This window comes from Colius striatus, chromosome 4 (assembly GCF_028858725.1).
Source record: "Colius striatus isolate bColStr4 chromosome 4, bColStr4.1.hap1, whole genome shotgun sequence".
NCBI lineage: Eukaryota > Metazoa > Chordata > Aves > Coliiformes > Coliidae > Colius > Colius striatus.
This window is the reverse complement of record NC_084762.1, coordinates 53,635,861-53,648,944: the sequence shown is the minus strand read 5'-3', so window position 1 is coordinate 53,648,944 and position 13,084 is coordinate 53,635,861. Positions and strand designations below refer to the sequence as shown.

The 13,084-nt window shown below is 37.4% G+C and overlaps 1 protein-coding gene across 2 annotated transcripts in view; it reads right to left on the bottom strand.

The window, feature by feature from the left end:
- SPIDR (scaffold protein involved in DNA repair) overlaps positions 1-13,084 on the bottom strand; it is a 202,150-nt gene that overhangs the window by 6,288 nt on the left and 182,778 nt on the right. For both annotated transcript variants that reach the window (XM_061995488.1, XM_061995487.1), the window contains 5 exons: positions 10,593-10,680; positions 8,130-8,273; positions 7,976-8,035; positions 4,248-4,449; positions 3,225-3,377 (listed from right to left, as the gene is read on the bottom strand). In XM_061995488.1, coding sequence (XP_061851472.1) covers positions 3,225-3,377; positions 4,248-4,449; positions 7,976-8,035; positions 8,130-8,273; positions 10,593-10,680 — 647 coding nt within the window. The remainder of the gene's footprint in view (positions 1-3,224; positions 3,378-4,247; positions 4,450-7,975; positions 8,036-8,129; positions 8,274-10,592; positions 10,681-13,084) is intronic.

Below are 13,084 nucleotides of genomic sequence, written 5' to 3'. Positions count from 1 at the left end.
GACACATACAAGGTCGAGCACCTGTAAGAATGGAATTGCACTAAAACAAACTCTCACTCATTAACATGAGTATAGAGTAAAAGTTCCAGCTCCTACTGAGCCAGAATCTCACATCTTTATGATGCATTCAATAAAATCAGCCCTTGGAGACAAGGGAGCATGTACACTTTCTGGGCTTTAAGATGGGATGTTAAAAACTTGCCTTCCTGGTTCTCCTGGGACAAGGACTGACAGGAAGGAGGGAGCTACATATGAACAACAAAACTGTGATTTTCTTCAGGAATTCGAAGGGCAGCAAGTTTGGAGATCAGGAAAGGTAATTCTCAAATACAACAATTATGACCCAATTTATATACATATAATGAAACAACATGGATTTCACTGTCAGAATAAGGAATTCTGTGCCACAGCACAGGCACATTTCCCTTATTCATGGAAAAACAAAGCTAGCAATTAGTTTGCTGAATATGTTTCCTTTTTCATTAAAAAAAAAAACCATTTAAAAACCAAACCAGAGCAAAATCCCCTTTCCTGACAGACTCATTTCTCTCAAAGCCTTTTAACCTTTTCCCAATTGTGTGCCATATTGCAACTGCAGGATGCCAGCGCATTAGTAATAAAAGTGCATGTGAAGAAAATTAATCAGGATCCTACTGACAATATTATGTGGAGAGGTTTATTTTGATGACAACATAGAGCTCCCTTGAGAAAACCACTAGAGATCACTAAAGTCAGAACAAACACAACAGAAGGCGGCAACAGGTCCAATAATCTAGTGACAGCCTTGTGCATCCTGCATGCAATGTGATTTCTCAAGTTTCAGCTGATGAACTGCTGTATGTACTTGTGAAGATTCTAGATTTTGCTTCAGGTTCACAAATCTGTTGGATATTTTCCCGAGATCCTTCTTTTAAATGCAAATGCATGTAGCCAGATTTTGATTTTTACCCGTGGTCTGTTTTCATGTGCTGTGGCTGACAGCGTTAGGAAGAAACTGATAATTGGACAACACCTGGAAAAACAGCTCTCTGGTGAGGAATGCAAAGAAGGGCTGAGGATTACAAGTAACACTCTGGTTGAAATGTTCAAAAAAATGAATGCGTTGCTGTGGGTTCTTTTTCCAATCAGTTACCCTGATTGACGGACAGGAAGGGGAAAAGTTCAACCAAAAAATAGAAATCTGGGTAAGCTGATTGACCCCATTTTGCTCACACTGTCAAGAGGGAAACTGAAAAAAACCCCCACCTCTGAGTAAGGGTGTTGTGTATGAAAATATCCAATGTTAAAATTCAATCACTGGTGATAAGTCATATACTAGGCAAATATCATTAATCTTGTAATATTCCCAAATAACATACAGGCTATGGCCTAGTAGAATTTGCTCATAAGCATGGCTATGAGAAAAAACAGTTTTGTGCCATATGAACCGACAACATTTAAGTCACCTTGACTGCTACTATGCAGCAAAAAGAGGCTAAAAATTACATGGCAACGCATCGTGATAGGAAAATAAATCTATTACCTTCTGAGCTCACAGGGGAAAAAGACAGACTCATCTTTAAAGAATAATAAACTTTCCAGAAGAAAGCAATGATAGGTTTTCACTCATCTGTTGGAGAGCTACATGCTCCATGCCAGAGCTGAGGTGACTGGATCTCTTTGAAATAAAAGATTTCTGACAATCTTTGTGGACCTGCCTGGATTGCAACATTGTCCTTTCAAAGCCAGGCCAGCCTTAAGGGTTGTATTAAGTTCCTCAGGGCCCAGCTTTGAGCAGCAGTTAGGACCAGAGGAACTTCAGAGGTTCCTTCCAATTTAAAGTCTTATTTATATTTCTTCTTTTGTCATTTTTCCATCTGCAATACTGAACAGAGAAAGCTTGACACCTCCCATGTGTGTCAAGTAAGTGCTTATTTACACAATAGATCACAAAGGTATATTTTCTTTGCTCTGTTGGAAAAGAAAGGATAGAGAAATGTTTGCTTTATCCTGCTAAGTATACCGTCAAGGGGACAAAAGAAGACAGGTACTTCTCACACCGAGTCATAAAATTATTAAGAGCAGAGAAATGATAATTCTCAGTGTAACTATGGGAGAGGTTTAAAAAAAGAAAAGCTGAAACATACTTCACTCCCAGTGGCAGAAATAACTTTCCAGTAACTCACAGTATCAGCGCCAGACATACATAATAACCAAGGCTTTGAGTGAAGTACCTCTAGTTGCACTAATTTTTTCCTTATGCAGTGTTAAGAGTTCAAGATTTGTCGCTGCAAGGTGCTCATGTATTAATCCTAGAGGCTCTACTGTAGGAGAGATATGTTTAGTAACAGTTTTGAGTGGTTTCAAACTGTCTCTTCAAGTGCATCACATTATAGCTGGAGGGATTAATTTTAACCATTATTTGCTATTATTTTAAAGCTCATTTCAAATGCCCCAGTGAATTCTTGCAGAAGTAAATGTAAAACAGCATCGAGAATTTTCTACAGGGGCTACCAGAGTCATAAGAGTTAAATGAAGAAAGAAAATTGACTTTAAAAGCCAAGAGTTACTGGGCTTTTAGGGACTTTTCCCTATAGGCACTCTACAACTAGGAGGTTTTAGAAATAAAACCGAACAAAGCATTAGAAAATACACAGTAGGAAATGCTTCTGCATTATTAGGAAATGCTAGAAAATACATTGTAAGGAATGTTTCTGCATGGTTAGTGGTGGGACTGAAATATTAGACAAAGCAATGATCCAAGGTAGCTGGTGAGCAAATATTGGCCAAGTTCTGCTAGATGACTATGGTGACATACTAAATTGCTCCATTGCAGCAAATCTCCAGGGAAATCAGACACTAGCCCCTGCCACTCAGGACATGGCTAACTTATCTTATCCATCTGCTTAAAAATATCAGTATACTTTACTGTTGCCAACATCAACAAGGCTGGTGTGAACACAAGGCTCCTGAAAGAAGAGGGCGAAGGGAGGAATATAATAAAGCAGACTGTGCATCAAACATTTATTCTAGGTTATGAGTGAGTGGGAGCAGAGCTTGGCCAACAAAAAGCAAACACAGCCCACAAAGAGGTATAAAAATTCCAATACTCTAATGACCCACAGCAATACTGTACTTTTTTTATCCCTCCATGCTGTTTGTGCAAGGAATCAATATGAAGCCCTAAAAGATTAAACTGAGCACAAATAATTAACCGCATTCATTTCAGGAAAGGCCATACAAACCTCTTACAGCACAGATGGAGTTGGCCTGTGTTGTAGAATCCAGCTCGTCGAGTCTGACAGGGCCAGTCAGCTCACTGAGGTCAGCACCGGCAGCCGAGTACAAAAGAGGCTTTTGTAATAAGAGAACAGTACGTTCAACACAAATAATCCTACCTGCCAACAAAGACATTTCAACTCAGTACAGTAACAAGGAAAAAGGTGACCATCTTAATTGTCATGGCCAATAAAGACAATGATCCCTGCCAGCTACTAAACAGATGGATAGACCTCTTCAGGTTTTCTTCACGACAAAATATTTTGCTGTCACCAATACATGCATCATGCTCTCGTTACACCTTGCAACTCATGGGGAAAAAAAAGATGCTTTAAAAATCTGAACATGGCAGTAAAGAGTCCAATTCCATTCTGAGGGCATCACACCGCGCTCCCCGCAAACATGTTACTGTCTATTCCCTGGTCATAAGCCTGGGCACCCCTTCATGTGGTCTTACTTGGTTTCAAAGATTCCAAAGAGTAGGTGCATGCAATGCTTCATTCTCTAAAGCAGAGATATTTTTGCTTCAGGACACACAGCCATTTACACAAGTTGGTGCTTCCACTTTGCTTACACTTTGGAACAGACTGAAAATGTGAGAGCTGAACTACCCATGCAGGCACAATACAAAAACCTACAGGATCTACAATTATCATCTAGACCAATTGCAATACTTTGAGTCTTTCGTCAGCTAGCACATTTGATTGATACTGGTAATTGGATTCAACAGTCATCAGGGAAGACTGACAGAGATATTTGTAGACGTACTGCAAGATCACTTGGTCTGGACATCAAGCCAAAAATGTAAAAAAATAATCCTTATGGGAAAGCTCTAATTACGACCCCTTCCAAATTTCTTCCCAAACTTGCAGTATCTCATTTTCATCTGAGAATCAAAGTCTCTGTAGGTCACGTGAAAAGCGGTGTCAGAGATCAGGATGCTATTTCAGTTGGATTCCAACTGCTCCAAAGCCACGTGTCAAGCTTACCATTTCCCCACAGCGCATCCTTGAAGAAGACGAGTCGTGAGGCCACACTGAGGGCTTCTGTGATTCCCGTGCCGGGAACGCACGATGTAGCGACTGACACAGCAACAACTTTTGGAGTCAGATGAACCACATTTTGCAATGTGGAGTCAGTCACAAACAACCAAATAATCTCTCTTTGATTTATAGGAACACTGTGTTTTGTCTATGATTAAAAAAAAAGAGATACAAAACTGGAATGCAGTTGTTAATTTTTAGTAGAAGGAAAGACTGAAATAACATCCTCATATTTAACTAATAAAACTGACAGGAATCGTTATATTTATGGCTCGTAGAGGATAATGAATCAAAACTTTACTGGAATTCTCATTATTCCTTACTGCAGATACAAACATCTCTACCTTAAACTAACTTTCCGAGGCTGATCCACTGGAATCTTGGCTTAAATCTTTATCAACTATCACACTTCATTATAACTCGCTTGGACTGTACTAGGGATTTGAAAATATATTTTCTTTTAAAAATATTATATGTTACATATACCATGTATTATATATTTATATTTTATATATATATATATTTAAAGTTATTTGGCTGTTTTTATGAACAAAGTCTTAGATAACTTTTGCCTTCAAAAACACTCAACAAATGATAGGCTGATGCTACTACTGACATTATTGCTGCGTGAGCAAATTTTCCACATACTGTTTACTGATTCCCAGGAACACCAGTTCTTGGCTAATTGCTACTGTAAGTTACAAAGTTAGAGTTTTTTCCCTCTGTTGAACAAACAACTCTAAATATTTGAATGATGCATAGCAATAGAAAAGTAGATAACTCGTAAGTAAGAGACAAAGGAATCGGCAATGACTATCTAAGTTTTCTCCCTAAGACAAGGATAAAATACTATGGTGTTACAAGTACTGATATCACAACCAATAAACCCAGATTTCATCTCAGCCTTCATATCTGAAAATAATTATCATGAAATCAGTAGTGTTTTAAATTTTTTTCTTACTGGGATGACAAGCAAGACAGACTAGACAGACATTATATACACACCAGTGCTTTTTTCAGGGTCTCTAACAAATTCAGATGGGTTACATTTTGAAGATTTGTGCTTTTCTTTTTTTTTTAACACAGACTTTGTCACACATGTCTCTGTGTGTGAACTTTGCCATGCTTTAGAAAAAATAGGTGTAATAACAAAGCATATTTCATAAGATTAAATCACTTTCTTAATTTTAAAAAATGTTTGTTACTATTTTTAATTATTCTGATAATATATTTTCTGATAATATAATAATATATTCTGATAATATATTTTTAATTATTCTGATAATTAAAAATTCACATTAAAACATTTACATGAAAATGAAATACCACAATGACTGGAGAGACACATATCACATAAGCATTTTATTCTCAAAGGTGCATGTCTCTAGCATAAGGTAACACAACAAGAACCCCAACTCTTCATCTTTGGTTGAATTCAAACCTCAAAACCATTAACCACACTAAAATTAAGGGAGTTTTTGTGCATGACAGCAGCTCTTAAACTGAGAAAGTTTGTAACTCTGACACTACATTTACACTTTACTATAATACATGCTGCCTATCGCATGGATGTCGTTTCTTTGCCTAGTAACTACATACATTGGAGCATCTCCTCTGGGTAGATAGCATTAGGACAGCTTCAAAGAAAAACTTTTACAGCTGTCCCATGAGAATTACTAGCACATTAAAAGTTGGCTTTCAAAAGAACCATCCAGAAAGTAAATAATAACAACAGTAAAAATCACAAGTTAGTATAAAATCATCATCTTGCTATGTGTGACAATTTGTTCTGAACAGAGAGGACACAACAAATAGCAGCAGGATTGAGTTATAAGGAAGGACAGCTCCTTAACCACAGATGGAATATATTTCCTCATATTCCTTCTGTACTGTACCACAGTACAGATTAATTCTGAGTAATAATAAAAAAGCATATTTCCATTCCTCCTTCACACAAATGAAGTACTTCAGAATACTGTAGCTACATAGAATAAATACTGTTTTTCAAAGTACGTTTGAAATAGCTCATGTACCAGATTATCTAATAATAAAAAATCCTCACAACAAACCGTAGTCCTTTCCTCATTTATTATGACTTGATGATTTTGTGTGTGAAGTCTATGTCCTCTTGGCAAAGGTAACTGCAGTATACAAGGTGCTGTTTGTGAACTTCTGGGAGGATTAGGCAAGCAATATACTAACAGTAGGTAAACACTTTCACATTCTTAGAGAAGTTATCCAGAAACGTTATCCAGAAGTTATGCCAAAGAAGAATATCTTCTATTGTTTTTCCAACATTACTTACACAAAATTTATGAGCACTCATGTTGTTCACTTACAAAAATTTAGTGCTTACAGTTCAGTAAGAGAACAGTCATTAAAAAAACAGCTAATAAACCTCCTACTAGCAAGAAGAAATCGTAGACCTTTTTTGTGCTAGACAGACTTCCATTCCTCAAAATCACATCTGTTCCTGCATGCTTCATCTTTTCTCTAATTTAGCAATGGAGAGCTTCCACACAAGAATACTGATGACCCATAGCACCTCAGATGTAGACATTCGTGATTACAAAAATCTTTGGCTAGGATACCACTAGTCTGTTATTTTGTTTTTAACAGAATTGGCTTCTTGGAAAAAACATGTTTACGCATGTATGTGTCCACCTTTCTGCTAGCACCCTAAAGATCCCGGCAAGCTAGCCCTAACTTCACATTTGCAAATGCTCCGCTAAATTCTCACCACAGAAAAAACATGAGACATCCCTCATCTTGGGAGTTAAAAGTATTCCCTGCCTAAAAATCAAATCATAACTCATTGGCTTTTGAAGCAAAAGGGCAGGACCTAAATTAAATTTATGTCTCACACTGGTGGGAAGTATCTCCAGCTATTTTGCTGGCCGTTCTGGAATTTCTTTGTCTTCAGTTCATAGGCTTTGATTCACACTTTGTTTCTTCTGGAGTTGATGGACAATTGCAAATTATTCTCCACTAGAATTTAGTGCTGGCTGTACCAAGGATCCAGTTGCCAGGAAAAAAAAAAATCAGCAACAAAAATTTCCTTTAACTGCTGAGGGAGTTAGCACCATTTTGAAAGAAAATTGTAGCATCATTCAGAAACACATAAACTAAAGTCATAAGCTTTCCAACATAGTATGGATGGCAGATGTATTTACCTAAGAGTTCCTCCTTTCCACTAACTGGACCATAAAAGTCAGATGTGCCTGAGGAGCTTCTACTGAAATCAACAAAAATAGTCCACACACTTACATACAAAGAGCAAAACTGTATTTTTATATAATCTTCATCCGTTAAATTCTATTTCCAGAAACAGAATTGACTGTGAACTTTTTTGCTATGTATTTCAGGAGAGCATTTTGCTATAAATCACATCTCCAGTAACTTCCTTCCTTACCAGGGTACAGCGTTATCTCTGGTTAGATAGCAATTTATTCAGAAATTATTCATTTTCTAGACTGAATGGTCTTGATACTGGAGATGCAGTTCATTTTACCCATTGTGAAGCATTTTAGACCGGGTAACAGTTCTGCTCATACAACTCTTGAAGATAATCCAGGAAGGTTCTGGGTTTTGCCCTAAACAAGATCAATGCTGACCTCTTCACATAAACATTATGTTGATTTTATGTGGAATTTATTGCTCAGTGAAAAGATTACCTGCAGCCTTAGATATAGCACTTGTGCCCAAAAGCTGCAACGTTCATTACAACCATCGATCTGAAAATAGCACAAAAACAAGGAATGAGACAAGTGTGATACCAGAAATCCAGTGGTACAAAATATTTGTTATCTGACTTGTAAAGTAGATTACCTGAAGAATTTCCTTTAGACCATGGACAGCTGGTGGCTGGTACAAATTAGAAGTCTGCTCTTCCTCATCCACCTCCACATGTACCTCACCAGATTGAACAGTAAGAATATAACAGAAGCTGGGAGGAGGAAGATCAGTTGTCATCTATTAAAAGGCAAAGAAAAGAAATGAGACCTTATAAAAGGCACTTTAATTTGTCTAGTAGGCTTTTATAATAATAGCCAGAATGAAATACACAATTTACATTTCGAGAGGGACAAGGCAACAAAATTATTTGGTTAATAACGACGACTCTGTGAAGAAGTTGAGTTAATAAAGCAACACAAGTTGTAAATGAAATCAGCTTGTGCGTATCATTCTTTCCATAATCTGACATTGATCTTCATCACAAAAACATCTCATGATTTGGCACACTTGGCAAACACTGCAACTATTTCAAGGTACTTGCTGTTGGTTTTGCATTCTTTATTACAAGGTAGGAGTGTCTTGATTATTCCTTTTATTTTTTTAACATCCATAATTTTTCTGAGATCTGGGGACTTTTGCATGTGGGTGGGTTTATGTGATAGTAAACAGCTGCCGAACTTTTAAAGCTGCCAAATTAAATCCAGGACAGCACAAGGAGATAATGAAGAACAGGAACGCAAGAGCTACAAGAACTGCTCTCTTTGTGCTATGCCAGATATTTCTCTTCCTCTTAACAAGAATCATGACGTAACAACTTTATCAATCATCATTAAAAGAGGTCCCAAGCTAGAAAGGCTTCTCAGGAAAAAAAAGACGTTATTAAATATTTTTGTTGTGGACATGGTAAAATATTCTTCCAGCAATGTTTGTTGTAAATAAGATGTTTAATCTAATAAAAGAAATATGAATCTATTAAAGAAAGCTGCCCACACATTAAACAAAGAAATCTGAATAATGAAAAAAAAAAGAGCAGAAAAAGTTAGTACCCAAATTCTGTTTGCCTCTGACAGCACTTATGTATTTGAATGTACATATGACACAAATCAGTTCACAGATCTCTTCCCAGCAACATTATCAGTGTGCTGTCAATATTGTTTATGTATCCATGTTTAAAGCTGCTTCCACAAAACTGTGCAGAAAACTATACTGTCTGCCATCAAGAAAAATGTATCTCAACTGAAAAAACTCAACTTAGCCAAAAAACCTACAGCAGTAGAATGCAGGGCGTGATCCTCTGTGGAATGAATTAGTATTTCAAACCCGTGACAGAAGTGTAAATTGCATGATTATGGAAAGTTTCCTCCATTTTCAGATTTCTAACAAAGTACAGAAAATGAAGAACAAATGAGAGTCATAACAATGGTAAACAACATTTAAGAGCTTTGGTCCATCAGTGGATATTCCCATTCTGTTGTCCACAGGACTTTAATGCACAAAACAATCCATTCCTCTGAGACTTCCAAAACATCTAGATGAAAGGGAGCGTCAAGGAAAGAACAGCTGTTTCACCCAGTTTCAGTCTTAGTTTTATGCAAAACCATGCTCTCAACTTTTTATTCTTCAACATAAACCTCCACACAATGCAAAGAACACTCCACCTTGCAGAGAAAAGAATCTCAGACTTTGGAAATAACTGGTAATATCCACCTTTAATTCCCTCTGGTTTTGAAACTTGTTCGTTTCCAGCTTTTTCTTCTTTTCTTGAACTTGCATCCTGCTTCACTCCCAACACAAATTTTTAATACCACAAACTTCTTCCCCAAAAAACAGCCTATACAAGAAAAGCAGGACAGCACAAGCACTTGGCTATCCAGCAGCTTCTGAAATGAACTGGTGTTACTGAAATGACACTTGGTATGACAGAACTCCTTTTCAAATCCAAAAGCCAATTAAAGCAAAATTAAAGATGCCATTTTAGATTTGCAAATATATAGCAACACACTTGAAATCCATTTTAATACTGACTCGCTCCCTAAAATCACACAAACACTAATTACTTTTTAGCAGATTATTTTTGTGTTCATCCTTCAACTGTCCTCACATGAGATAAGTATCAGTCAAAGTCACCCTAACTGAGAGACCTGAGTCCAGTAGCCAGTCTGTCTTCACAGAAGTCAAACTTCAGTAGAGTGCTTTCAAACCTAAGGCTGAAAAGTGTTTCAGAAGAACAAGTTAATATCCTTGTATATGAATTTCTCATCTGGCTCCACGCTATCTAATATCTTTTTCCTCCTGCAAGGAGAGGAGAGGAATGATTTGTCTGGACATCCTACCATCCTAGCACTAGAGGATTAATAAGGGTGAATTGCATCATTTTGGAAAGACGCTGCTGATCCAGAGGGCTTCAGGTTAGCCTAGGAGGTTGCCAGAACCAGTAAAACAAAACTCAGTAGCTGAAGAGAGGGAAAGAATCTGATTCCCAAAGTAAACACAATTACACTACCAACAAAAATAGCTGTGAGTGAAGAAATACATTTCCTTAATAACAAGACTTACCATTTCAGAGTCTTGACTTTGTCCAGGGACTTTTACAGGCACTACTGGAGGCCACAGACTGTCTATAAGACTAAAAAGTCCTAATGCCCTTCAAAAAGACCAATAAAATCAGGTTTAAAATGTTTTTCAGTGTTCAACATTATATGAAGAAGATTTATTAAGAAACATAATTCAAACCATTGTGTGATTATGAAAACAATTTTAAATCACATTTGTTTTCTGGAAGCTGGTTTTGATTTGGTCTAGTTCAATATCCATTTTCTCTGCTGCAGGGTGGAGAGGGAGGGATGTAACACATTCAGTGACAAGTAAGTTGCATTTAATCCTTTGCCATGAACATGATAAAATTCAGAGGAACTGGGGTAAACGCTAGCTAGGGAAGATAGCAGTACAACTTCCTTCAAGAAAATGTCTTTTAACTATTTTAACTGATTGGTTTAAATTTTGCTTCTAACATTTACAATTCTTGCTTTTCTAATGGCTGATTATAATTGCTTTCAGGAAAGTCAGCAATTACCGGTTATCAAAAAGCAGGTAAGATTTTGTTATCTTATGTACAAACGCAGAGGACAGTATTCTTCCTAGTCAGCTGTGACTTGTACATATTTACTTTGAAAGTTTTCCACTTCTAATTTAGAAACAAACATAAAATTATCAGCCCAGCATACTAAGGTAAAACATTGCATGCTCATTAGCTTTAACAAACAAAGCTGTACTTCTCAGCAGATCGGTGGCTTCCTTGTCAATTGGTATGGCACCCTTGGTGGACAGGCAGGAACATCTTGAGGGAGAGGCCAAGAAAACAACTTAGGGAGGGGAAATAACTACAGATAACCACTGTGAAGAGGCATACATTTTTGAGTTAAAGTTCCCATTTGTCCTGTCTGAGTTCTCTTTCTGTGTAGTTGAAGCACAGAGATCTGGATTTTAACTCCACACTGCCTTGAAGAACAAGTTGTCTGTTTCTCCAATTAAGAAAGCCACTATTTCTGAAATGGCTCTAAAAAAATCCAGTCTGAAACTTGCTAAAAGTAATACTAGCTTCTAAACTAAACTGTTAGAAGGAAATGGCACACTCTGGTACAGAGATGAAGAATGTTGCAATATGCTGCTTCTCTTCAAGGGGTCGTGGAAACTTTCCTTTTAAAGTTCTGCTTTTAGTCCACTTCTGCTTAAGCTTTTTTATTTCTCTATTTCCCTAGTATTCCTCCAGATCTTTAAGCACTTTGACTTTGGATGTCTACAGGCAGTGAGCTTTTCCCATGTTTTTTCATAAAGCACCAGATATCACCTATGATTCAATGTTAATAGTTATACCTTTGGATCAGCACTATAGAAGTTTTATGGATGTAGATCTCAGAGTGGATCTTGTAGAATAAAGCTTATGGCTGGCAGATTTGAAAAATGATGAAATGATGTTGCTACTAGCAATCGTGTTCTCCATAGCAATGAACAGACCAGAAACACAAATGTGCTGCTTTTTTACGAAAGTGAACTTCCTGACTTTCATAGCATCATCACTGAGTCTGTAAAAGGAAAAGCCTGAGCTCAGAGGCTGAGGTTTTTTATTTGTTTTGTGTTTTGTTGTGAGAACATTACAACACAAAAAGCAACACTTCTTAGGTATTAAAGAGACTTTACAGCAAATTGACCACTTCTTGAATCCTTCATTGGGGCAAGACTTTCTGTCTTGTTTTGTACAGAATGATATAGTCTCTTTAGTCAAAGGAGGGCCAATGCCCAAAGGAACAAATTGATTTTGCTATCTGAAAAAGAAGAGTTACAAAAGAGAGCACAGCCTCACATACAACCCTGGCCACAAGTAGCTGTCTTCACACGACATGCAGCACGAGGGCAAGGGCAGAACATAGGTATGAATGTACCACAAACTGTGTGTGTGTGCTCTGTGTGTGTGTGTATGTGTGTACTCTGTGTGTGTGTGTGTACTCTGTGTGTGTGTGTGTACAGAGATCACATATTTATCAACTTAGAGCAACTAAGCTGTATCATTGTAGTGCAAATATAATCACATCTCCACACAGACCTTACACTGATCTATATTTTTAAGTTTGCACAATGGACATAAGTTGTCTCTTCTTTAGCTCTCTTCCACCTTGCTCCCCCAAATCAGGATATCTAAGATGTACAGTAGATTTTCTTCTAATACTTGTATTCTTTTGGAGAAGGTCATCTACTGCTTGAACTAGGAACACTTGATTATTAGTAAATGACAGTATATGTTTACAAACAGGCAGAGGAACACTGTTGTGTGCAGTGTCTCCTGAACATCTTGGCTGCATCCTTTTCTTTAACACCAGTCAGGCAAGGGGAGGGACATTTTCCTGGTTGAAAGATTTGCAAATTCCAAATCACATCCTGCCAGGATCCTTGTCTACCAAAGGGGTTGTTCTCTCCTGGAGCCATCATTATCACTGAATAGTCAGTGTCCCTAGAGAGCTCCACTCTTGCTCCACCCATTTATACACCTGCAA